Here is a 25,947-nt window from a genome sequence, read left to right as displayed (position 1 = left end):
CACATCTTTTTAGTCTTCAGCTTTGTAACCAGAGGATCCTAGCTTAGGTTCACTGCTACTTGCTCTCCAGCCCCTACCCAGGAGCCATGGCTCAGGTCCTCATCATACTCTTGCCCCTGTTCAGTCTGCAGTCCTTGTGGAGTGTGTTATCCCAGACCATCAACTGCTGCTTGTGTGGCAGGGCAAGGACCAGGAAACAGCACACCCCACTCAAGGCTCATCTGAGCCTGGGCACTTCCCTCCTTTGTATACTTACTATGATTTTCTCTACTCACTGGTTACCACAGTTACTGGGCAGCTCTTGGTTCTGAGTCTGATTTCCTCAAAAGACTTTGAGTTTTATGAAGGTAGGATACACATGGGACTTTTTTTAAGTTGCTAGGGTCTGGCAGGCCTTCATTGAGAGTAGAATGTTCAGTAAATTAATGCCTCCTCTTCTACATAGAAAATGGTTTTGTTATTGATTCGTTTTTTTCCAGGACTGGCTACTTTTGGCAATGGGGAGGGATAGATGTACAAAGCAACAGACTTTTATTCTATTAGAGCACCCCAAGATCATATAGCATGATAGCAGGAAGGCCTTAGGGAAAGAGTATAAAGCCCTAACTGAGGCCCTGCTGGGGCTATATTTCTTGCCTCCTTATCAGCCACATTTCACACTTGCTCTCTGTGCTTCAGGAGCACTGGCCTTGATTTGATTTTTTTCTCTGTGCTGGGGCACAGTTCACCTAAAGGTCTTAGCATGCCCCCAAACACCAATCCCTCTCAGTTTCTGTTTACCTGTCTCTAGGGAAGCATCTCAAATAAGTCAGTCCCCCCTCTTCTATCAAAACAATTTAAATAATTCTTTGAGACCTTATTATAGCTGCAACTTCATAATGATTTATGTTGCTATTTATTTAACATCTTCTTTTTTTTTTTTTTTTTTTTTTTTTTTTTTTTAAAAATTTTTTTAATACTTATTTATTAGTTTTCGGCGGACACAACATCTTTGTTTGTATGTGGTGCTGAGGATCGAACCCGGGCCGCACGCACGCCAGGCGAGCGCAATACAGCTTGAGCCACATCCCAGCCCCTTAACATCTTCTTTCTCCAACAAACTGTAAGCCCTCTGAGGACAGTACTGTCACTCTGTTGCTAAATGCATGCAGATAGACTGCCAGGTAATAGGCTCTGAGTAAATGTTGTGAATGAGTCAGTGTGATTCCTAAGCCTGAATTCTTCCATCCTGTCCCACCTGGGTAGCATGAAGACTGATCTGACAAAGGGAAATGCAGGGGCCAGAATCATAGGTATGCCCCAGAGCAAAGGTTCTTTGGGCCTTAGGTGTGGAGGCTCCAGTGTTCAGTGTTCTCATCTCTCAGACTTCATTTTCTCAAACATCAGAGAAGGGTTTCTCTGACTCTAAAGGCTTTTACTTTTCCTGGGTGTTCTTATCCACCCTCAAATTCAAGCACCCATCTGCCTTTTTAGGAATTTCTTAGCTCAGCTCAGACCTCTGAACTGAGCTCCTCATCTCTCTGACATCTCACCTAGTGAGTCCCTGAGGGCCATCCCTGTCCTCAGTGTTTTCTCTCCAGGCCTCCTTTCTCCCCCCCATTGTTTTTGCATGTTTTGACCCTTGCTGCATTGTTTTACAAGTGTGTTTACGTGGCTCCTCTACCTTGAGGGTACTGGTCTGGTCTCCTTGATCTATGGCTCTCTAGCACAGGGTTTGGCACAAGTTAGCTTTAAAAAAAAATTTTTAAAAAGTGCTATGTGAGCAATCCTATCAAAAGGGTGGAGGATCTGATGTGAATGTTTTGAGCATCTCTTTTTTTCCCAGGGAGAAAGAAAGTGAAGGTGTATGTGCTGTGGTCAAGTGTGCACATACCGTCGTCGTCAAGTGTGAGGGGTGGACAGATGGTGGCGTCGCACACTCAATAAAGGATTAGATTTTAATTTGGAAAGCACTTTAGAAACTTAAAGTGCTTTGCCTAAGTGCTGACTGCTATTAGTGTCTCCTTTTTATTAGGAAAAAGGACATGATTTTTCTCTTTTATCTTCAGGCCTGTCCAACTTCTGAGAGTCAAACTTAGCAAAATGCCTGCCCCTCACTGAGGACTAGTTACATGCCAGGTTCAAAGCTTTGGACTTGAAACACAGAATTCTGCTTTGCAGACTGGTTCTAACACCCCTGAGGGGATTAGCCCTAACAGCTCAGTATCAGGAAGGGGGGTGGGAAAGACAGGTCATTTGACATAGTTCAAGCTACAGTCCTCGGCCCCTCCTCTCTCCATCTAGGCCTGGGTGGGAGGACATAAGAACTCAGACTGTTTGGGGTATAGGGGAACACCCGGTGGTTATCAAAAAACCACTTGTTATGTAATATGAAGGACCAGACTTCAGAGAGAGAGAGAGCTGGGGAGGAATGGCCCTAGGAAAAGTTGTATGTTCAGCTGTCATCAGGGCTGGAGAGAGCAAGAGACAGAGACATCACAGCTGCTGGACTTGGTGATTTAAGAGTGGTCAGAGGGCTAGGTCAGAGGGAGGGAGAATGTGGAACAGTAGCAGGAAGAATTCTGGGGCAGGAGGCAGGAACTTGCCCTGTGCTTCACAAGCACCTTTGAAGGCCTTGTTGGTTGAAGGAAAGGTAAGACTCCATGGAGATGATTTGGTGCTGCAGTGGCAGAAGGTCTAGAAGGCCCAGCTGGGCTTTGTGATTGCACCTCTCTGTGTGACCTCTGCCCCAGGCTCTTTCCTGAGCAGCCACAAAATAGACAGGCATCTTGGTCTCAATCTGGACTATCTCTGTCAGCCCTGGATACTGAAGGGTCTGCCTATGGCTGAGGGCGGCTCTGGGAGGTGAGGGCTTTGGCCTAGCTTGCTAGTGCCCTGAAGTCTCCATCTCCTAATCTGATCCTAATCTGAAGGAGCTAAAACGGGGGTGGGGGGACTATCTTGAGCTTACTGCCTTAACCGAATTTCCATACCTCCTGTTGTTAATTATAGAGATGTAATAATGCGATTAGTGCACGATTAAAAAAAATCCCTGATATGATTACCATGGATTTAATATCACATGATATATCATTATATCGTTATGCAGTGACAGATGTAATTGAAATACACTTATTGGAGCCGGGGGTGGTGTTTCATTCAATCCCCAGCACCCCGGGGAGGAAAGGACTGGCTAAAAAGAAGCAGTGGGAGAGGAAATTGTAATGAAAACAAAGAAAACTCACAATATAGCTTTCACCCTGGGCAGCTGGATGGGCAGCTGACTGACCTGCTGCCTTAGACTCTGACAATACACTTGGAACCCCAGACAGGCCATCCTCCTCTGTGGGAACTCAGGCAGCATGGCTCAGGAACTTCTTATCTGGTTCTCTTCCGTATAACTTCAGTGTGCCTACATCTCCCCTGGCTCAGAAGTGAAGCCAGGAGATCTGGGAACTATAAGGAGATTATTCTACCTAAAAATACTTAGGACCCTAATGGGATCAAACAGAGCTGGCAGCCGTCCTCTCATCCTGGGGCCCCTAGTACCAAATGCTGTGGAACGTGAACCTGTAGCACAACCCTTGCCTTTGCTATGGTGGTGGCCCACACTAGAGGCAACTGTCCTGTTGTAGGCAGTGGATAGTAAGGTTAAGTACTCAGAAAACATAATTATCCCACTCAAGTTCTGTTGATGGACAGAAGCAGCAGCAGCTCTGGGGTTCTAGAAGTCTGTTGGTAGCCAGAGAACACTGTGCATATAACAGAACCACCCTGCTGGATTCGGGAAGATGAGCTTCTGTCACATGATGCAAGGGCCCATCCTTTTGTTCCTTTGCTCAGCTGGCCAAGCCCGTGTTGGGCCTGAGGAATGCGGTGGAGGCTGCCCATAGGCTAATGAGTTCAGAAATGAAGGGGAGCAGGAGTTCTTTCTTATGCAGGCACCTGAGTTCACAGTTCCAAAAATGGCTATGGAGGATTGCTGTTCTGTTAGGCAAGAACAGTGTTGGTTCCTGAAGGTCACTGGGTGGTATTGACAGGAATCACAGCTCTTGAAACCAGGCCTTCATACTTAGCAGAAGTGTACCCACAGAGATGTCTTTTTCTCTTTTCTTCTTCTTCCCTCCCTTCCCCTTTCCTCCATGGAGAGCATCCAGAGACAGCAAATACAACTCCTGCCCTTAGGAATCTTCCAGCAAAATGGGAAACAAGTCTCATATTACAGGTTCTCTTCACAATATAGGTAGACTTAAAGGCAAGATGAATCAGGAAAGATTGTAAAGAAAAGGTACTTTCTTTCTCTTTTTTTTTTTTTTTTTTAGTACTGGGGAGTGAATCTAGGGACTCTTAACCACTGAGCCACATCCTAAGCCCTTTTTTGTATTTTATTTAGAGACAGGGTCTCACTGAGTTACTTAGGGCTTCACTAAGTTCCTGAAGATGGCTTTGAACTCGAGATCCTCCTGCCTCAGCCTCATAAGCCACTGGGATTGCAGGCATGCGCCACCAAGCCTGGCTAAGAGAATGTACTTTTGATTTGAGTGTTAAAAGAGGAACATGTGGGGCTCAAGCGGTAGCGCGCTCGCCTGGCATGCGTGCGGCCTGGGTTCGATCCTCAGCACCACATACAAACAAAGATGTTGTGTCCGCCAAAAACTAAAATAAATAAATAAATATTAAAAAATTCTTTCTCTCTCTCTCTCTCTCTCTCTCTCTCTCTCTCTCTTTAAAGAGGAACATGTGTTCAACTAGGATGAAAAGTGGGAGAAGGCAGAAGACATTCCAGGCAGGCTGAAAGGGTTGCTTGGCTATGCTTGGGCATGAAACAGCAATCCTAGGACTTGGTGGAAGAAAGGAGGAGTGCAGAGTCAAAATTGGCCCACATTTCTGGCTTAGTAATACAGGTTGATGAAAGTGGCACATACTGGAATTTGGAAACCTAGGAGAAGAATAGATATTGAGGTGGGAATCCAGGTGGAAATGCCAGGTAGGCAATACACTCAAGTAGCAGTAAGAAATACAGATTTGGAAATTAGGCCAAAAACAGGGGAGTCAAAAAAATAACCCAAGGAGAGTGATTGAGTGTAGGAAACATTAGGAAGAAAGAGCACAGCCTGTGTGAGTCACATATGAGGTGACCAAATGCAGAGGAGACCATATAGGAGCTTATGAGGAACATGGCAGAGAACTAGGAAATGTCAAGAAAACCAAAAGAAGAAGGGTTTCAAAGCTGGGTAGGCTGAAGAGTGGTAAAGACGAGTAAGAACCTAAAACTGTCCATGGATGGAGGCCACATCACAAATTGACCATAGCAGGAGCTAAGTGACATGAAATGGATGTAAACTAGCTGCAGTTTCTTAAGGAATGATGGGGAAGGTAAATGGAGTTGTATGGAGACAATTTTGAGAAGTCTTGTTAAAAGGAAAACTAGGCAGTGGAATTAATGGAGGACTTTAAAAATTGTAATCTAATACTCAGAGCTTTAAGAGCCAGGCATTATTTTAAGCACTATACATACAATAATTTATTTAATCTTCACATCAACTCTACAAGATTGGGACTAATATTAATCATTTTTCAAAGAGAAAATTGAGACAGAAGTTCTGTAAAGATGGTAGAGAGTGAAGCATTTGCTTCAATGTTAAGTTAGGGAAGGAGCCAGCAGAGAAGGTAAGGCTAAGAATTTAAAAAGAAAGGAGCAAAGGTCTGAGGAGGTGGAAAGGGATGACGATGTAAAGCACAGGTATGTCCTTACATGAGAAGTGAGAGATCTCCCATGAAAATAGGAGAGGTGAATCAGCAGGTGGTGAAGGATACAGATGCATTTATAGATGCAGGACATGCAATTGTAAGAGTTTTGCCTAGTAGCTTTTAGTGTCTTTTTGAAAATAGCAGAGGAGTAGGATTGTTGGGTACCATTGAGGGTTACCAGGGTTGTGATCGTGGATCTCTAGTGACTAGTTCCTATCTAAGTGTGACTTTTTCTGGCATCACTTAGCTCAAGTGCAAATGTGGCAAAATTGAGTCATGGTTGAGTTTTTCAAGGAAGGTATGCAGGATAAGTGGGTAGGGAAGTTGAGATTGGGAAGTGGGTAGTTGAAGTAATAGATAAAAGGGTGCAGGCTTATTAGAAAAGGGATTGAGGCCAGAAGGGATGGATAGACTAGGGGGAAAAGCAAGAACAGAGGGAAAGAGCATACAAAACCTGGAAGAATAAAAGGCTGGGGTCAGAGTGGAAAGTGTCATTGGGAGATTTCAGAGGAAAAGCAGTTCTGGGTGATAACAAGGCCCAGGGGGTGGTCCAGGGAAAAATAGCTAAAGTAGGTAAGAGAAGGTCATTAATGAGCAGCAGCAGGAATTGAGAAATTTAGAGACAAATTTCCTAAATTGGGTTATTCTCTAGACACTGAAGTTACCAAGAGTGATGTGATTTGAAATGAAGTTCTGAAAGGAGAGGAATAATCTAAAAGCAATAGTAAAGAAGAATTTGAAGATATCTGTAGAGTATATCTAGAAGTGAATAGGTACTGGTTTTCTAGTTAGTACTGCTGTATCACTAATTGCCCCCAAAACCTAGTAATTTGAACAACAAATACTTCATTATTTCTCATGGTTTCTGTGAGTCAGGAATTCAGGAAGAGCTCAGTTATATGGGTTCTTGTTCAGGCTCTCTCAAGTGATAATAGTCAGGTAATAACTAGACCTAGTTTCACCTGGTTGGAGCGACTAGAGGCTAGCTGCCCCTCTCCTCACTGAGTCTCATAGCTTCTCTGTGTGGTCTCTCTGCTTTGGTACTTTGAGTTTCCTCACATATTGTTGCCTCCGATATTTAACACAGCAGCCCAGGGCTCTAGGGCAAGTATTCTAGCAATTGAGGTGGAAGCCACCTAAGCATTTCTGCAATAGCCTGGATGTCACATTATTTCAGTGTTATTCTGTCTGTTGAAATAGCCACAAAAGCTCACCCTGTTTCCAGGGGACATCAACTTCTCCTCTTGATGACAAGTATATCAGTCACAGCATCAGAGCCTATGGGATAGGAGATGGTATTGCAGCTATCACTGGAAAATACAGTCTGCCACAACTGGTATTAGGCTGAACCTGGAAAAGAGAGAGAGTGATCAGTGTTTTCAGAGGCAACATGCATTTTGAGTGATGGCAAAATGTCCCCGGGTGCACCTGGGGACATTACTGTCATCCCATTGTGCAGTACTAAAAACTGAGACTCAGGTTTAATAACTCATCTAAGGTTATAAGGCCAATAACTGACAGAATTAGGAATCAAATACAGGTTTGTCTGATTTCTGAGCTCTGAAGGTACTATCTTTCTGTGAGACATGGGCTGCTGGGTATTCCCTGAGTACATGTGGCATGCCCCATCCCGATGTTTACCTGTGGCCTTGTTTCTTCAGCTACAGAAGTGTTGGTCAGTTGGGTGAAAAGCTAGGTAGCCTTTGATCGTCAGACTTTCTCTAGAGCAACACCTTCACAGGCTTCCTCTGGTGGATGTTAAGGGAATGGCAGGTGGTTGGATTGGGCTCCTACATTTCCTCTTGGGAAATGTCCCATCAGTTTTAGGTCCACAGGCTGACAACTCATCCGGAGGTGTGTGGTTAAAGGCCTGCTCCTCCCTACCTCCTGAGGAGGCTGAAGAGGCTGGATATTCTGGGCTGGCTTGGGAGCTCAGGTTTTTCTGGAAGTTGCAGAGCAGTCTGCTTCATCTGCCGTCTGAGCTGGGTTCTGGTCCTTTACCCAACCATCACCCTGCCCACTTGTTGTCCACCCCACTCTCAGGGCCCTCATAGGTGGGATATTGGTGGGCAGAGGCACCAGAGCAGCTGTGGATGCCTCTTCTTTCCTCTTTGAAGAATCTGGTGCTGCTGCCGATGAGGGCTACTTCATCTATTAAACCCAATACACTTGTCGCAGCTGCTAAGCCCCCGTAAGCCGCCGGGCGCCGTGTTTGTGATGGGACTGACAGTGCATGGAGGAGGCTGATTATACACGATTCCATTTCGCGGGCCCAGCAATGTAATTTCACAGGGCGATCAGCGTTTGCATGTAATAGCAGGCTGTGCTGAGGTGTCAGAATATTAAAGGCGCTAATGGCAAAGCTCCCTGTTACACAGGGGGCCACCCGCCGCGCCTACGGCAGGGCTGTGCGGCAGGCCCGTCGCAGATGGCTGGCCACTAAGCTAATGGGGCAGCAGCCAAGGCGGGCAGAGCCACGAGAGGGGAAAGCCAGCCGGGAGCAGCTCGGCACCTGCTTCCCTGTGCGTGGAAATTACAACAGCCCAAGGGAAGCAAGATGTGTGTGCCTGCCTGGTACAGGGTAGGGGTGGGCTGGTTTGGTAGACCCAGCATCTTTCACCAACTCCACCTATCCTCATGGCTCATCATTGGTGCTGCTGTGGAAAGACTTGGAAACTCCTCAGTCATCCTTCCACCCTCCCCATCCTCTGGTCATGAACACCAGGAGTGAGATGCTGACTGCACAGCTGGGCAGGTGGACCTTGAGAACTGAGAGAGGTGCAGCTGGAGAAGTGACACCCAGGGAATTTGGAACCAACACTGAGAAAGAGGCTCAGGACAAGGTTTTGGAGAGAGCTCTTAAAACAGATTTCTGGCATACCCTCCTCCCCAGTCAAGGTCAGGAAGCTCTGGGCCCCTTCTCCCCAACTCCCGATAGGCTAGCAGAAGAGAAGGAGAGAGTGGGAAAGGAAGCAGGCATAAGTGAAAGTGAGGACTGAGACCCCTTGGCACTGCCTGCTGCTGGCATACAGACTTGGGTGGCACAGCCTCAAAATGTGCTTCCTTCTGACTGAGTTGACTGCCCTAGCCACACCCTTCTCCTTTGTCTATTTTTCTGCCTAGAATGTTGTCCTCCCCTGTCATCTGTACTGTGGCCTTTCAGTTTCATTCCCTCCCTCCAGGAAGCTTTCCTAACCGCCTCCTACCCCACATGGACCTGCTTGTCTTCATTGTCCCCTGTGGACACTTCCATAGAGTTTGGCCTCCCTGGTCCTCCTGTTCTGAGGAGTCGCTGGGTGCCAGCCTTGACTCCCTAGCCAGAATCCCTGAGCTAGTGATAGCCCATGTCACTCTGCCTTGAGCAGGACTCCTAGAAGGGCTCTGCTAAGGTTTATAAACAGGTGTAATCTCTCAAGGGGGCCATCCAGAGGGAGCCGGGAATGGCAGGATGGGCAGAGTCATCTGAGGGAGGGTCTGGGGCACATATGGGTGTGTAAACAGAGTGGTTAGGGTACTCCATGGTGTGTATGTATCTGGGGGAGAGGAGATGGGCATGTGGGTACAGGTGTGGAAGGGCAGCAGGTGCAATAGTCTAGATCATACAGTGGCAGGAGAACAAGTTGCTATAGGACCCTCTGGGTTCTCTGGGTGACTGTCTGACTGGTGACTGTGCCCAAGGGGTACCCAAGATGTCAGGAGCTGTGAGGGGGATTGAGGTGCTAGGACCTGGTAATGGGCCAAGGATGGGTCTGTGAGACAGGTGATCATATCCAAAGGAGGAGCTTACTCTGCAGGGGTGTCAGTACCCCCCCACACACACTCAGACATACCGGGGTTCTCAGCAGGGGCAATAGGAGGAGAGCCCAGGCTGAAAGAGAGCAGTTTTAATTAACCGTTTTTAATATCATTTTGGACTTTGGCTGGTATGTGAAGGCCCCGCTGGAAGCAGCATTTGTAAAAATTAAATCCCTCTTATTAGGAGCTTGGCAGACCCATGTGCACATGCCACCCCCTCTCCCCGCCCCATGCCACCCCCCCCAGGAAGTGCTGGAGGAGGCCGTGTCACGGCAGCAATTGGTTATCATGCCTTATCTGGGAATATGAAACTGCGGCGTAACACCACGCAGTGGAGACGCCAATTCATCTCGCCCTCGCTCTGACAAGCTAGACTGCCCTTCCTGAAAGGCATCCCTCAGGCGGGACCGCCTGCCACCTTGCCTGGTACCTCTGCTCTCTTGCCAAAGGCTCCAGGCTTGCCCTAGTCCAGCCTGGCCTTCCTGGGTTCTGCTTCCTTCCATCCCCCTTTCACACATCCCGGTCTGTGGAAGATCTTGGGGAGTCATAATTATAATAATAACCTAATCATGGTGACGCGTCAGGGCAAGCGTCTAATGTTATCTGAAGTGGTCTTCCCGCTTAGCTGCGATAAGACTCGGGATGACGTGCAGATAACGCTGAGCTGCCCTGTCCCTGAGCCGAGAGCAGAGCAGAGGGGCCTCAGCAGCCCTGACGCCCGCCCGCCGCTTTAAGCTGGAAAGCGGCAGCACCTGCTAATGCAAGTGTTTAATATTTGATGGGCTGGGATAAAGCAGGATCACCTTCGAATTGAATTGAGTGTCAGCCGAGAATCTATTACTGAAATTCGGGTGTGATTTGACAGCAAAGTAGACGATGTTATTCTTCACTAGTTACTGCAATCTTCTCCCCGACATCACTTAAATATTTTTTTCTTTGCTTGAGTAAACACACATTATCCTTCTTTTTTCCCCCTTCCTTCCCTTTTTCCTTTTTAGAGGGGAAAAAAAACCTATCCAGCTCGCCTTCTCCAGGCTGATAGAGTAGATTGTTATTTCTTTATTTGTCCTATTAAATGGAATTTCTGATCGTTTAATCCGGCTTTTGTAAGTGATTTTAAAGTACTTGAAAGGCAGCCGCCACTGCTCTCTGGCCCACTGAGCTCCAGCCTCAGCCCAGCCACGCTCAGCAGCTCTTCCAGCTGTGCCCCTCCCACTGGCTGTGTCCCCTTGCTTTCCCTGTCTACCCTGGCTCTAGGCCAGCATCCTAGGGCTGTCCTTGAGTCCCACTCTCAGCCCCTGATTTGTGGATACAGCTGTGGCTGGGAGACAGTTGGGAAGGGTTGATTGGAAAGTTGGGCTATGGCTGGCACTTCTGTGGTCAAAGAAAATGACTTTAGAAGGTGCTGAGTGTAAGTGCAGTGGCTGCTAGTACCTTTGGGGTGGGAAGGTTGATTCCTGCAGCTGGGAAGGAAGGGAACTAGCCCTCTGCCCAGCCTTGGGCCCTGACACAGACAGTGTCCAGCTGCGTGTCTATTGTTCTGATCCCATATTGAACCCTTAGAGGGGGGAAAAAAAAACCTATCCAGCTCGCCTCTATTTGTAGTAGAATGGGGACCTCCAGACCCAGCAGCGGTCAGGGATACTACAGTGCCTGTCTGAGCATGCCTGAAAGTCACTGTGGTTCCATCACTAAACCCACCATCCAACTTCTGGGATCTCATCCAAGCTTGAATCTCATTGCTACCATCCCTCATGTTATTACCTTCCTGCCATGGGGAGAAGGGCAGCCTAGTGTTTGGGAACTTCTGAAGTTCTCAAATGAAGGAATGGATATTGTTTGAGGGGGGTCAACCAGCTACCAGGCTCATTGACAGAAGCCCAGGATTTTGTTGGCAGGCTGAGCAAGAATTAAATTCCACCTGGCCACATCATTGCATTCTAACCCATGTGAGTTTCTTCTTTCTGGGCCTTCGTTTCCTCGTCTGTGACATCAGGTAGTAGTGCCTGTAAGGACAGTCATGCTGTTCCCATCCTGCCTTGTGTTCCCCCCAGATGGAGGTTGCTGGCTGCCAGGTGGCGCGGTAGGGAATGGAGGGGGCAATGGAGTGCTAGGGGCCTGAGCAGATCGATGCCCCCAGCACTTCCTTCCCCAACCCCAGGAAAACAATTAAGTACAGATCGATGGGTGGCCGCTTTGAATATGCATAAGTGAGCACTTGACCTTCAGCAAAGCATCTGCTCCCCCCACCCCCACCACACACACACACACACACACACACACACACACACACACACACGAAACTCCCCTCACAGCTGCCTGAGTCAACCAGGTGCCCTCACTCCACTCCTCATTTGAGTCCCCACATGGCACTCAGCCCTTCACAGCTTCACCTGCTTAGAGTCAAAAGCACCTTGACCATGGGCAAGTTGTTGGCCAGCTCTTGCTTCAGTTCCTATCTGTGGAGTGAAGTGGTCTCTAAGGTCCTTCCTGGGACCAGTCTGTGTGACCAATAGGAAGTCCACAGAGTTCTGGGGAATCTGAGGAGAGGTGCACGGTGTAAGGGGTACCCTGGTAAAAGGAGAGTTTCTGATAAGAAGATCTTAATAAATGGGAGCTCTCTAGAGAGGAGCCCTGGTAGGAATACCCAGTGAGGGCTGATGGGGAGAAGCCCAGGAGAAAGAGGATTCTGGAGAAGGAAGGGGTTTTCTGGTGGAGGGGCCTTGATTAAAAGGGTACTCGGTGAGGGGGCTCTCACAAAATGGCATTATAAGATTACGCCCTTGGTGGGAAAATTTGGGGGCTGGGGGAGACTTGGTGAGTTGGGCTGGTTCAGGGGTCAGGGACTCTGTTAACCACTCTCGCCTCCTGTCTTCCAGGCTTACAGCTTCGCCATGGGCTGCTGGCCCAAGAATGGACTTCTAGACATGAACAAGGGTCTCAGCCTGCAACACATAGGCCGGCCCCACAGCGGCATTGGTCAGTCCCTCTGCAAATCCCCCTGGCAGCTCGGTCAGTCCCCTGCCCACATGCCCCAGTCCCCTGGCACACAGAGGGTTTCCATGGCTCATTCAGTGCCCCCACAGGGTTCTCTCCATAGCTGGGGAAAGGAGGAAAGGGAGGATGGAATGAGGACCATTGGAAAGAACATCTCCAAACAACATTTCAGAGGAGGCTGGGGTCTGGGTTTTGGGTGAGTCACAAGTGGCCTTGGATTCAGGCCAACATTCCCCAACCCCCTTGCCCACATCCCTAGTGGGCAATGTCCTCAGGGAGGTGGGCACATGTCAGCTTACCCGTGGAGCTGGAGGAAGCTGTTTAATATTGTTTCAAGTCTGTGGCCACTAAACTGGACGATCAATGGGAGTTAAGGAGATGAATTATTTAAACCTCACCAGCTTTTAATTAGTCGGGGTCCTTCTGACCGATGGCTTCGTCCACAGGGTATTGACTCCCCTGTAGGAGCAGCAGCCTCCATTGAGTGGTGCCTGGGTTGGGAGGGGCCACTTGGGGTACCAGAAGAGGGTACACTTTCAGGAGATTCCTACTTGGGAGGAGACTAGAGTAGCTGTGATTCCCAGCACTTGGAGGCTCTGTGAGCTTCTGATAAATCAGCATGAATATGTGTCTGTGAGTATCATTGTGTCTGCCCATGCCAGACACTTTTAGCTGTGTGTCTGTGTAAGAGTATAATGTGTCCATGATTGTGTATAGCTGTTTGAAGGATGTGTATTCATAACAACATATCCGTATTTTTCTGAGTGCATGAGTCTGTACATGGAAGCAGCTACCAGCCTGTGTACCTATCTGTCAGAAAGAGTGTCTGTTCATTTCTCTGTCTCTCATTTTGTGTGTACATGCATGTGTGTGCATGCAAATGCTTCCAAGTGACATAGGCTTTGTTCCAGAGGAGGAGCCAGGGTGTTCCTGGGTGGTGCTGTGACCTTATCACAACTGGATTACTTTGGGGAAGGTATCCTTGGTGGGGACTGGAAAGATACATCAGGAGGTACCTGCTACAGACTAACCCCTTTATCCATTCCACATTCACTGGTGCCTACTGGGCACTGAGCACGCTCAGTAAAAATTCCTGTCCTCAGGGAGCTCACATCTTGGGAGAAAATAGAGACTGAGGGCTGTGATAACCACATCTGGATTGCCCCAAGGGAGATTTTCCCTGTTCTCAGTTGCCAAAGTAGGTTCTACTTCTTCACTTACATCTTGCTGACTCCTGACTTCTGGGATGCCCCATATCATTTTTGTTGGGATATCCCCAGGCTCCCCAAGAGACTAGGGGAAAGAACAACAGGCCTGGGTAGGGGAGAATACCACCATAACAGCTACTCCCTCCCATCGCAGGTTTTCCATGCATCCTAGAGAAGACATTCAACCCAGCTAGGTGATGTACTTGGAAGGTCAGCAGGAAGTTTTCTAGAGAAGAGGTAACTTGAATTGGAATGCTTGACAGATGAATAGAAGTTGCCAGGCAGAAAACAGAGAAGTAGAGAGACTGTGTGCACAAAGGCCTATAGCCATGAGAAGCCCAACATATTGAGAGAACAAGTTCAGAAATAAACAAGTAGTTTCTCCATACTGAAGTAGAAAATTTAGGTTAGGGATCAGCTAGAAAATGGAAACATAAGCAGTGTCTTGAATGCATGGTTAAAGGATGGATCCCCCTTCCCCCCCACCCAAGGTTTAGAGGAGACATAGAATAGTCATGAGTGAACAGAGTTGTGATTCAGAACCAATGAGGCAGTTTGTGCTACACAAAATTAGTTCTTACTAGGTGCTCAATAAATGCTTATAGATGGATGGACAAAAAGCTGGGTGAGTAAATGAATCAGTTTGGAAGAGTGGTGAGAGGGGAGAGACCAGAGAAAGAAGACCCAGGAGAAAATCAGCACTGATCCAGGGAAGGAGGAGCTACCCATAATGGAGTCTAGCAGTGGGAAGAGCAGCAGAACTGAGTGAACACGGGCTACATGGCCTTAAGTTAGGTATACTGCTTCTGTGTGTATGTTCCCAGGATGTTTGAGAGGGGAAACAGCTCCCTCTGCCCACTCCTTGTTGTCTCTTGAGACTTAGTGATAACCTTCTTGTATGTTCACCTTTGATATCCTGTGACGTATCACCTCATTTAGAGAAAAAGGTTTCTCCATCTGGGTTGGTTCCCGGGGTAGCCCAGGGATCTGAATGCTAATACGGTATGGGCTTTGAAACCAGAAGTAGATCTGGCTCTACCATGCTAAACCCTGGGCCCTTAAATAAGAGGCAGTGCTACCTGCCTCTCAGGGCTGCTGGGAGGCTCTGTGCGTAACCTTGTAAAGGACTTGTGTATGCCTGGCCTGCAGCAGGTGCCCAGAGAGCTCCCTCTTTGTGGCCCTGCCAACACCAGGTCTCTCCAGGGCACTGGCAGCTCTTGGCACTAGGTCTTTGTAGTCTTTGAATGAAGAGGGCTGCCCTACTGGCTCCTGGCTGGCTCTGAGGTGTGGGTGAGGGTGCTTGGAAGGGAGGGAGGATGCAGGGCATTAATTGGGCTGGGAGAGGCAGGGAGGGGAGGCGTGGGTTTTGAGCAGTGAGGTTAATGGCCCTCGCGCCAAAGAGACAGCTTTAATGAGCTTCAGCTGGCGGTGCCCCGAGTTACTGTGCGTGCTAAAAGGGTCGCGCTGTAAGAGTTTGATGTGGACTGCTTCCCAGCCCTGGGGTCAGGGGTCAGCTCCTGTCACTGGCCACTCAGGCTGGTCCTCAGTGACATGGTGCTAATTAACTGTGTGAGGAGCTGCCAGCCTGGAGTAGGGAGTGGTATGTACATTGGTGGTGGTGGTGGGGGGGTGAGACAGCATTGGGTGATGCTGGGCAAGGGTTCTGCAGAGCCCACTGCTTAGCCATCTCTAGAGTCTGCTTGGTTCTTCCTCAGTGCCACGGGGAAATGGCATTGATGGTACAAAAGTGCTGAGAGAGCAAGGAGGAGGGCTTGCTGGAGCAGTGGGGTGACAGGTGTGGGGCTAAGAGATAAGGCTGAAGGAAGCGAGAGGGCCAGCTGGCATCCTGAGGTGTTTGAAGGGGAGCCATGGGAGTATTGGGGACAGGAGAGCAACCAGTAGGAGTTGTGCTTCAGCCAGAGCAGTCCCGTAGTTTGTATAGGAAGAACTGGTGAAGAGTCTGCGGACAGGGAGGCCAGTGGGAAGGTACAATAAGGTAAGCGAGAGGTGATGGGCAATTGAGAGCCAGGGCAGTGATTATGAGAATGAAGACAGGGAACAGGTAAAACTTCTGTTTATTCATTAAATGTTGCACTTATTATGTGTCGGAGCTAGAGATAAATAGGTAACAATGACATACACTGTGCCCTGTCCCCACTGAGTTCAGAGGTAGAATTGTGACCTTGCCTCTGGGCACCAACTGAGAAAGAAGGCAGGTTTAGGCATAGCTAAGGAAGGTCCTGAGGTGGTGGAGTATTGGGCTGTGACATCTTAGCAGAGGTGGGACACTTCCTCCAGGGGTGGTGGACTTAGCCTTGAGATGGAAATGAATAGGGTGGTGCTGGAGTGGGATGTGCATGAGGAGGGGCTGCACATGTGTGTGTAGAGCCACTGGCTTCTGAGGCCACAGCAGCTCTGTCAGCATCTGTGGTTTGGGCCAAGTGCTCTGAGGCAGGGCAGCCTCCACAGAGGACTGCTGACTGTTCTTCTTTCTTTCATTTCAGCAAAGAATCAACAAAGTACTCACATTATTTGGGGACATTTTCACACCATTTCCATGAAAGCAAGCATCATCACTCCCATCCTATAGAAGAGGAAAACTGAGGCTCAGTTGAGAGACTCTCTAAAGTCACACAAATTTAGAAAGGAGCCAGGATTCAAACGCAGGTGCATTCAAGTGCAAAGACTATGTCCCTACCACTGTGCTGACCTAGCTTTTTGGTGTTGGGCTTTTTGCTGCCAATAAGATGATACAGAAGATGACAAGTTCACTTCCTTTATTTACCTTTGTGTCATGCAAAATATTTGGGCCTTGACAAAGCTTTGGTGGCAACAGCTGAGGAAGAAAGTAAAGGAGGCATAGCCTTCCATCAGCCCTGCTGGAATTACCCTGAAAACCAGGTCCCTGCACCTACTGGCCTCTGTCCTCCTCTGGCCCTAACAGTTCTCCCTCTGAAATTGCAGTTTACTCTTTACCTCTTGACCCAGGAAAATCCTGTCTATCTTCAAGGACCACTTTCTTGGGGCCTCTTGCCTGGCCTTCCTAAGTATGAGTGTACGGAAGACAGGCTTGTTGGCCCATTATAATCTGTCAGAGGCAATAACCTGGCCCTTCATACTTGGGCTTTTTGAGACTGGGTCTGGGCTCCTTCCCTTCCTTTTTTTGGGGAAATCTTCACAGGGAGTATCGTAAAATCTCACCTGCTATTGTGATAGGGAGGCCCCACAGACTGCTGGTTTCAGCTGGCGGGAAGCATAACTGGAACCTTCCTGATGCCCAGCTAGGTGGGCCTGCCCTGGGAGCTTAGCCCCTCTGCAGTTCATGGCCAGAGACCCAATGGACTCTCAGAAGCTTGCTGCCCAGCACCGTCCAGCAAAAGAGCTGGACTGGCAGGTGGCAGGGTGGGGACTTGGCCCCCAGGGGGGCAGTACTGGCCTGTGGTCTCCCCTGAAGGAGTGGGGTGTCTATCAGAGTCCAGTCAGAATGCATTAGCTCTGTGACACGGATCTCATTAGTGCCCGTGAGAGGTGTCACTGCGGGAGAATCGCCGGCTCAGGGAGACGCTTGTACCAAAAGGAAGAAAGGACAGTGACAGCCTTTTCTCTGCCGCCTCTGCCGCCACGCTCACTGGGCCGCCCGCCCTCCTCCTGGTGGGGGGGTGGGGGGTGCTAGCTAATGAGCTCGTCTACAGTACAGCTCTTTGCCTTCCCCTCCTTGAAGTTTCCCAGGTCCCTCTGAAGACCTCAGGCCCTGGATTAGCACACACCAAACGCCAGCCCCCTCTGGCCCAGCAGGGAGTTCCTTCTGATCACCCTGCTCTTGCACCATGGGCAGGGGAAGGAGGTGGTGCTAAGACAGGCCAGGGGAGGGGGCCTCGCACCCCTAGGGATATTTGAGCCCCTCTGCATCCCTTGAGAGTAACATGTCCCCTTCACTGCAGAGGATTCTTCTTGCTTCTGAGAGTTGCAGTTTTCTCCCCTTCTCTTGCCCCATGACTCTTAGCCTGGCAGTGTCCCTGTCCCTAGGGTGAGCCCCTCCCAAGGCAGGGAATAATGGAGGGACTCCAGCTGATGGTTCAGTAGATAGCATTTTGGCCTGATATGATGTGGGACTTTCTACTCTGAATCAGCAAGAGCCCAATGTCTGGGCTTTGGATGACCTGAGGATGATGAAGTGTTGATATGAGGACCCTATTGTCCCTTTCCCCATCTGTCCCAGAGAGCTGCCCCACCACCACCATCACCACCACCCCAGCTTTTTCACCTTCAGGGCTAGGACAGGAGGAATCAGTCTGGCTGCTTTATGGGAAGGTACAAGGCAACACCGTTAGGGTGTCTTCCCCCAAACTGCCTACTCCCATCTCGTTCTTTCTGGTATGACCCTGAGAAAGTGAGAAGCCTGGGGATGGATGACCAAGAGAAGGGGTAATGATCCAGGTGTCCTTCCTCCCTGAACTGACCCCCTGGGAATCAGGAATGGGTTCTTGCCAGGCATCGGACTCTAGTCTTCAGTAGCAACCACAGATGGAATAAAAGGATAGATGGAGGGGTGAGTTGACAGATGGATGGAGGAAGGTTCTGGTCTATGTATGTATGTATGCGTTCCATGTAGGTGGTGCTTTGGGAAGTACAATCTTTGTTTCCCTACCTTCCTAGCCCCGGGTCAGCCTGGCCTCCCCTTGTCTCTCTGTGTATCTCCTGTCAAACCATCGCAGACGTAAATGACAAAGAAATCAGAAAGACAGATCAATGCCGGCCAAATTAGCACTTGCAGATAGACTGTGCGGGGATGTCAGCGCCCTGACCCCTGGTGATCTTGCAGCCTCGGCTGCTGATATTATGCAAATTGCATCCATCTGGCAGGACCTGCGTGCTGGCTGCTCCTACTCAGAGGAGTAATGGGCTGGGGGTGGGCGGGAATGTTGGAGCAAGAGTCAGTGTGGTGAGTGTGCATGTGTGTGGGTGTGTGGTGCCCACCGAGCACTGGGCGGTGATTGAGTGATTGACAGGGCAGATAAGGGGCTGCATTGGATTCCTTTGGGCAGGAGGATTAGGAGTAGCCACAGATGGGAGATAACTGGACTTCATTTCAGTTTATTTTCCTCCTTATCCCCTCTCCCCACCTTCACTCCCCGAAAAACACAATCTCTGTAGTTTGCGTTTTCATCAATATTTGCAAGTCATTACCACTGGTTTAAGGTGAGAGACAATGTCAGGGCCCAGACCAAGCCAGCCCCTCCCCCAATCCTGAACAGGCCTGGTACCCTGAGAATTAATCCCTAGAGCAGCCTTCTCTCATTGGTATCCACGAAGCCCCTCCTCCCAGGCCTACACTACTCAGGGGACGACTCATACCTCATGGGCCAGCCCTGCTGACCTGTCTCATCTGACCTAATGCCATCTGGCATTCCTTAGGCTGGGCCACTGCCCCTCCACTTGAGGCTGCTGTGTAACATCCCTGCTCCCATGTTTAGGCTCCAGCAGATGTGCTTTTGGCCCTGGTATTAGCAGGGGAGTCGCCAGGACTGCTCTGCTGCAGAGTTTCGGACCCTTCTTCACAAAGCCTCCCATTCTGGATACTACTGACCAGGGCCCAGGCCCTGACTGAGCAAAATAGGACTCAGGGCCTATGGAGAGGAGAATCTGGGTGGTCTGTTTGAATCCCTGGGGTCATTCTACACCATTTGCTGAGTGCCAGGTGGGGTACAGAGGCTTCATGTCTGTCTCACTAAGTTTTTAAGCCCAGTGATAATGACTGGCATCTCTACTTATGAGGAAACTGAGGCTTAAGAAGGTCATGTATGAAGGAAGTGGGAGAGCCAGGATTCAAACACAGATCTCCCCTAGTTTAGGGTTTGAATACTTCACCACCAGGACCTTCCACTTCACTGCTGTGCCACCCACCCCAAAATGACACCATGCCTGGATCCACTAAAGTGAACCATCCCAGTAAGCAGACAAGTTCCTTCAGGTCCCAGCCTGTAGACCCAGACTTTCACCCAGACCTCCTGCCAAACTGAAAGGGGACAACAACAAAGAGTCCTGACTGCAGGGGCCTGTGTCTGAGACAGTTGGGCTGTAGGAAGAAGGATACACACAGGACAGAATGCACTCAGCAGCTGAACCAGACTAGGAATATGTCACAGCATGTATCACCAGGCCATGCAACTCAAGGAGAGATGCTAATGCAGCTCAGGCAGTGGAGAGCATAGCTGTCCTGTGCTCCCTCCAAAACTGGGTCCCCACCATACTCTTCCCACCAGGCAGGGTTGGGAGCTGGGAGTGCTGGGGACATGTCCGGGGACACGTGTGCAAGGGGAGCTTGTCCTAATGAGGAGAACATGGCTGCTAGTTAGGCAAGGGGCGGGCGGGAGCTGCAGAGCTGATTGAAGGCGGGGGCAGGGGTCAGACAATTAGGCCCAGATCCGGCCGTTTGATGTGAGTTCTGAGGCCTCAAAGCCTCCCTTCAGCTGGCTCCCTCTACTCCCTCCTCTCCCTCCTCTTTCCTTTCTTCTTCTGCCCAAAGGCAGGAAGGATGGAAACGCTCACACTCACTGTTACTATTATTAAACCCTGTGGCAGGCCAGTCAGACCCCAGGACTCCTGCCCACAGGGGGCACTCCAAGTCCCCAGGAGGTTCCTTGGACCCCAGAGGGGGCATCTGGCCAGAGACCCAGGCCAGGTCAGCTGGACCCCAGGGCAAAGTAACCCTGCCTCTCTTGCTTCTGAAGCAGAGAGTGAATGGACCGCCCAGCAGGAATTTGAGCTCTGAGTTGCTGAGACCACGTCCCAGGCCTGCTTTGACTGTCACCTCCTCCAGCCGCTACTTAGTTCTTTTCTGTCCTGTACTGGGGGTGGCAGGGAGGGCGTGGTTCATTCACGCTCAAGCCCTGTCACACAAATAGTCACCTGCAGCAGTCATAGCAAAAGCTTGCTGGTAAGATAAAGATGCATAGAGCCACATAGCCCTACAGCATTGTTGTTCCCCAAAGCAGACCCCCTCCCCCCACATACACACAGACAAGTCATAGCCTCACATACCATCACAGGGCCTTGCACACAAACACTGCTTATCCCCTGTCAAAGGGCCCTGGGAGCTAGGCTCCACCCCCCAGAATAGTTGGGAATAGCAGTGGGATCTTGGGTGAGGGGTAGGGAGTACCCAGCCCTTCCAGCCCCCATTCTAGGAAATAGGTGAAAAGAGCTGGTACTGACCACAGAGTGAGAGGAGACCAGATTGAGGGGGGGGGGGGGAGTGGGAAGAGGGAGGGTGGGAGCAGAGATAAATGTTAGCTCATTTCTTCCGTAATTAGTTACTCCCTCATCCCCGCGTTGTAATTGTGAACAAGCTGTAATGTTTAATTAGTCTGTAAATGAAACCCCAATTTCATAATGGCCTAGCTGACAGGGCTAAGTGAGCACGGGAGGAGGCGGAGGGGAGGTGACAGGAAGGGCCTGCAGTGGGGGGACAGGCAGTGGGATCACCTGTTTTTCTCTTCAGCCCCAGCCTGGCCCATGTAGGGAGGCTGTATGACTGGGTCCAGTCCTGTACTCCTGCTTCTAATATCCTCTCCCTCCCTGGCGCTTCTTACTGAGGAATGGGAGGAAGGCTCCCAGGCATCATCCTCCATGCCTCCCCTCAATTATTGGGTTGGGTTTCACACTCCCAGCCCAACCCCCGTCCTTCTGGTTAGACAAACAGACTCAGGGTGACCCTGACAAGGATGATGCTCCCTACCACCACCTAAGTCTAGCTTTCTCACTCTCCAAGCAATCCTATTTAGAGACCTTGCTTGGCAGCTGGGACCTCAAACTCTGACCCTTCACACCAAAGAAGGCAGTGACTGGCTTGGGCCCCTTCCCCTCCGTTCCACCTCCAAGTGAAATCCAGAATCCGTGCTACGCAGAAACCCAGGCCAGACTTCACTCTCCTGAGGTGTCATCACCGCGGCCTGTGACGAACGGGAGCTGCCGCAGGGGGGAGCCCCTGGCCCCACAGCTGCCTCATTGGTCTCCCTGTTTCCCCCACGACATCCTCGCCGCCCGCGCAGGCCCCCGCCCCGCCTGCCGCAGCCATAAATCTCAATTTACGAGGGCGGCTCTGGTGGGGGAGGGAGGCAGCACCACTAATGATGGCTCCTCAGCCGGATTTTTCATGTTGCACAGTCATAAATTTTTAAGAACAGCATGGGCAGCACGTTAGCGAGTTATCGAGGCTGCCTCCATGCTGGCTGCCAAACTCCAAGAGAGGGGCAGAGACCAGGAAGGCACAGGAGGCATGTGGGGCGGGGCCGGGCAGCCGGCCAGGCCAGTCCGAAGGCAGCCAGGGAAGGCTGGCCAGCCCAAGGGTCAAGGCTCGAGTGAGCCTGCACCAGGCAGGGCAGTGTTACCACAGCTGCGGGAGCCAGGGATGAGCACGCGGGTGGGATCCGTGGTGTGGGCATACCGACCATGGCGTTTGGGAGCTGCTGATGGATGTCTCTGCTCCAGGACTTGACACCATGATGTACGGGGAGCCTGGAGACATATGGATTTTCAAAGTGGCCACTTTGAATAGAATTACAAACCCTGAGCATGTGCACAGTGAGGCCTCTGCCCTGGCAGAGCTGCACTTGCCTCATAAACCAGGGGCCTTTTAGTATCGTTCTCAAAAGCTTGGATTCCTGGAGCCACCGAGGAAGAAACCTGGGGAAATGATCACAAAGGGAGCATATGGCACATGCCAGAGCCAGGCTAACCTTATTCTGTTAAGGCTTGTCCCTTCAAAGTCAAGTGCTCCTGGGTAAGTCACTCTGCATCTGGGCCTCTTTCTTAGACTCTTTTAAGGTGGGGTTGACTATGGCTTCTAACTCCCAGGCTTACTAAAGTAAGTTCTATAAAACCCTGAGTACCTGTTAGCTCCTTTATCTGTTAAAATCTCCAAAAAGGCTTCTGAGGGAAGCATCTGGAGAACAGATCTTTGTGGGAGATGGTGGGACCTTCGCTTTGTTCATTCATTCATTCACAAGACATTTGCTGAGGTCTTGTGGATTTTCAGACCAGACAGCCTCAGAGGCAAGGAAAGTTCCTTCCTGGAAGGTGAAGTGAGGAGGTTCCCAGCTCTGTCTTCCCCTAGTGATGCCTAAGCATTCAGGGTGCTGAGAAGCCCACACTTGACCCCAGGTGTTTCCCTGACATGGGCAGTTGGGATTAATTACCATCCGACTGTGCATAAGAGCAAGTAGGAACCTAGCAATCCTTGGAGGAGGTGGGCCTACCACCAGGGAGAGCCTTAGAAGGCCACAACACAGGGTCAAGAAATCAGAAGTTGCTCAAGTCAAGTGTGCGTGTGTGTTTATTTCAGTGTCGGGAGTGGCAATCCGTGCTGAGGATGGCTCCATGGTAACCCACAAGGTCAAAGACTGGTCATTGAGGCAGAAGAACCCCCAGGCTGAGCCTGGCTGTCTTAGGGGCAGTCCCTGTCCACCTGGCCCGAGAGTCACAACCTCCGTCTCTGCTCACCTTTCCTGCTCCTTCTCAAGCCACTCTCCTCCTGCTTCCTGGGCCGCAGGCTCTGCCCTAATCTCCTGGGTCCTGCCTCAGGTCCTTTCCTCTGGCTTTATTTCCCCTGGTTCCAGGCTCATATTCCCACCCTGGACCTGCTTAACTCCTGCTCATGGTTAGAGCTCAGTTTCAGAGTTTGCTTCCTCAGGAAGCCTCCCTTGACTCCTAGCCTTGGCCAGCCACCCTACCCCACCTCCATTTCATAGCACCCCGCACTCACCCTTTACAGCACTTAATCAGTTGTAATTAAGAAATCACTTTCTTGAAAGTTGTCTAATGCCTCTCTCCCCACTAGATTGTAAGTTCCCTGAGGGCCAGAACTTCTGTCTGTTTTGTTCACCTTGTATCCCTGAAGCGTAGCATAGTGTCTGACAAGTATAGGCAGATAATAAATAAAATGTGCTGTTTTGAATTGAGTTAAATTGAGTTGAGATGGCCCTGGCCCACCCCTGGGTGCCAGGGCAGGGGGAGGGAGCTAGGGAAGTGCCTGGAGCTGAGGTGGTTCCCATTAGTCCTCATGATTAATTCACAGCCACACTGTGATGGAGTGGGCTTGTCCCCAGTCAGCGCCTCCGCTGGGGCCCACCTGTTAGCGACAAACAAACAAAGGGGATAAATAATGCATTGGGAGCTGAGCCAGGCAAGGCGGCGGTATTGAAATTAATAGGGATTAGCTGAGCAGCTTGAGGATGAAATATTTACCAGGTGGGACTGGGCTTAGGAAGGGCAGCCACCCCCCTTCCCAGCATCCCTAAGGCCCTTCTCCAGGACATCATTGGCTAGGACTGGCCAGCACCACCACTCCCACTCCTGCTACCTCCGTTTGCAGGACAGGCTGAGCAGACCACCGAGAGCTTAGGTCAGGCAGTCTCCTGGCACAGTGAGTCCTGGGGGAGCCGAGATGCTAGGAGGGAATGGAGGGGAAACAGACGAAGCCTTGGGCACTTATGCTGGAGACAAGGACTGGGTTTGATTTTCAGAGCCTGGGTGTGTGGCAGCTGTGAGCAACAAATGACAGGGCTGGAGGTGATGCACTTGCGATCTTGCCCCTCTGTCCTCTGTCTCTTCCTGCAAGCCTTCCTTTCCTTGACTCTACATACTTCCCGAGAGCCTTTGTATAGATAACCCCTCAGGGGGGCTGTAGTCTAGCAGGAGGTGACAAAGTAGTGATGACAGGGGGCTCTCTGGGTTCTGAGGGAACACAGGGAAGAGAGGCCAAGGTAAAAAACAGGGTCAAGAGCAGCACCAGGGGTACATTGGGGGAGTGTCCCAGGCAGAAGGAAGAGCACGTGAAAGTCAAGAGGCAGAGGAGCCTGAACTTGGCTGTAGGACAGGAGAGTGGAAAAGATGAAGCCCGAGCCGTCAACAGGGCCAGGTCTCCGGACCTCATCAGGGATCTTGGGTGCTGTCCTGGGAGCAGTAAGGAGTCATGGAAGGTGGTGGTTGTTTCCATTCTTAATTCTTAAGCTCTTTGCAGAGAAGTGTCTGTATACCCCTAACATCACCTTCCCTGAAGTTAACATCTTGCATCATCAAAGTGCAACTGTCAGCACCAGGAGATAACACTGGCTCTATATTATTGATGACACTGAAGGCCTTGTTTAAATTTCACCATGGTTTCCATTAATGTCCCTTTTCCGCTCTAGGATCATATAAGAGTTTTAAGACAGGGAGTCAAATGACCAGATTCATAGTTTAAAGGACACCATTTTGGAGAGAGTGGCAGTAGCACTGTTGTCACTTGGATGAGAGAGGATGTGGCCTGCGCCATGATGATGTAGTGGGAATCTAGGTTTCGAAATTATTCGAAATTTTATGGTCACTAAAGCCTCAGGATGAATGAGGTTATTATCCAGGGAGAATAGAGATGGAAAAGGGGTGAGGGCCTGTGTCCTCTGAACATCACCACACCTGGGGAATGACCTGAAGGGGAGGAGTGTTCACAGGAACCTGGAGGATTGGGATGGAAAGGGAGGTTGTTGTCTCGGAAGCCAAGGGAGTGTGAGCTTCAAGGAGGGAGCAGTCCGCGTGTCACCAGCCCGGGGGAGCAGTAAGGCTCATGAGAGAAGGTGGCTTTGGTAAAGCGAAGATTACGGGGGGTGGGGGTGGGACCTGGAGTGTGATGGCTCCGAGATTTGACACCAAGAGGGAGGAGAGGCTGGGTGACTAGCCCAGATGGAGTTAAAGGAGACGTCCCAGCTCCCAGACAGGAGAGTTCATATATTCAGCTGCTCGAGTGACAGATCAAGGCAGATGAGCGCAGAGGCTACATTAGAGAGAAAGTACTAAACAGTGCCAAGTCCTGGAAAGCCTGGGTGCTAGGCTGGACTTCAGAGCCCAGGTGAAGTGGATGTACCAGCTTTGGAAGTGACAGCAGGGTTGGTCCCCTCTTGTGACAAGGTGCAAGGAGAGGACTGGTGCAGATGCAGGCAGTGGCTTGTGTGGCCCCTATGTAGCAGGAGACAAGGCTGACTGGCTAAGGCGAGGGACTGCAGTGCTGACTGGAGTGTAGACTTGAGCTCTGTGGAAAGGAACTTCAACTTGTAGCAAGGGATGAAAGGAGAACACACACCTCAGGACCTCTAGGGCTTTCTTGGCAGCGGTACACCCAGCAGAGGGTGATGCGCTGATGTGTAGGGTGGGATTTTCTCTAACCACTTTTGCCCAGATGTAG

General features: G+C 50.2%; 1 protein-coding gene across 11 annotated transcripts in view; it reads left to right on the top strand.

Moving 5' to 3' along the window:
• Eri3 (ERI1 exoribonuclease family member 3) overlaps positions 1–25,947 on the top strand; it is a 133,587-nt gene that overhangs the window by 97,273 nt on the left and 10,367 nt on the right. For 6 of the 11 annotated variants that reach the window (XM_034636828.2, XM_027937171.2, XM_071617770.1 and 3 more), the window contains one exon: positions 12,405–12,537. The exons of 1 other annotated variant lie outside the window; for it this stretch is intronic. In XM_034636828.2, coding sequence (XP_034492719.1) covers positions 12,405–12,537 — 133 coding nt within the window. The remainder of the gene's footprint in view (positions 1–12,404; positions 12,538–25,947) is intronic. 4 more of the 11 variants (XR_011708828.1, XM_071617771.1, XM_027937167.3 and 1 more) reach the window with 1 other exon arrangement.

This window comes from Marmota flaviventris, chromosome 10, assembly GCF_047511675.1.
Source record: "Marmota flaviventris isolate mMarFla1 chromosome 10, mMarFla1.hap1, whole genome shotgun sequence".
In the NCBI taxonomy this organism is placed as follows: domain Eukaryota; kingdom Metazoa; phylum Chordata; class Mammalia; order Rodentia; family Sciuridae; genus Marmota; species Marmota flaviventris.
Note: the sequence above shows the minus strand (reverse complement) of the source record. Positions and strands in the feature narration are given on the sequence as shown.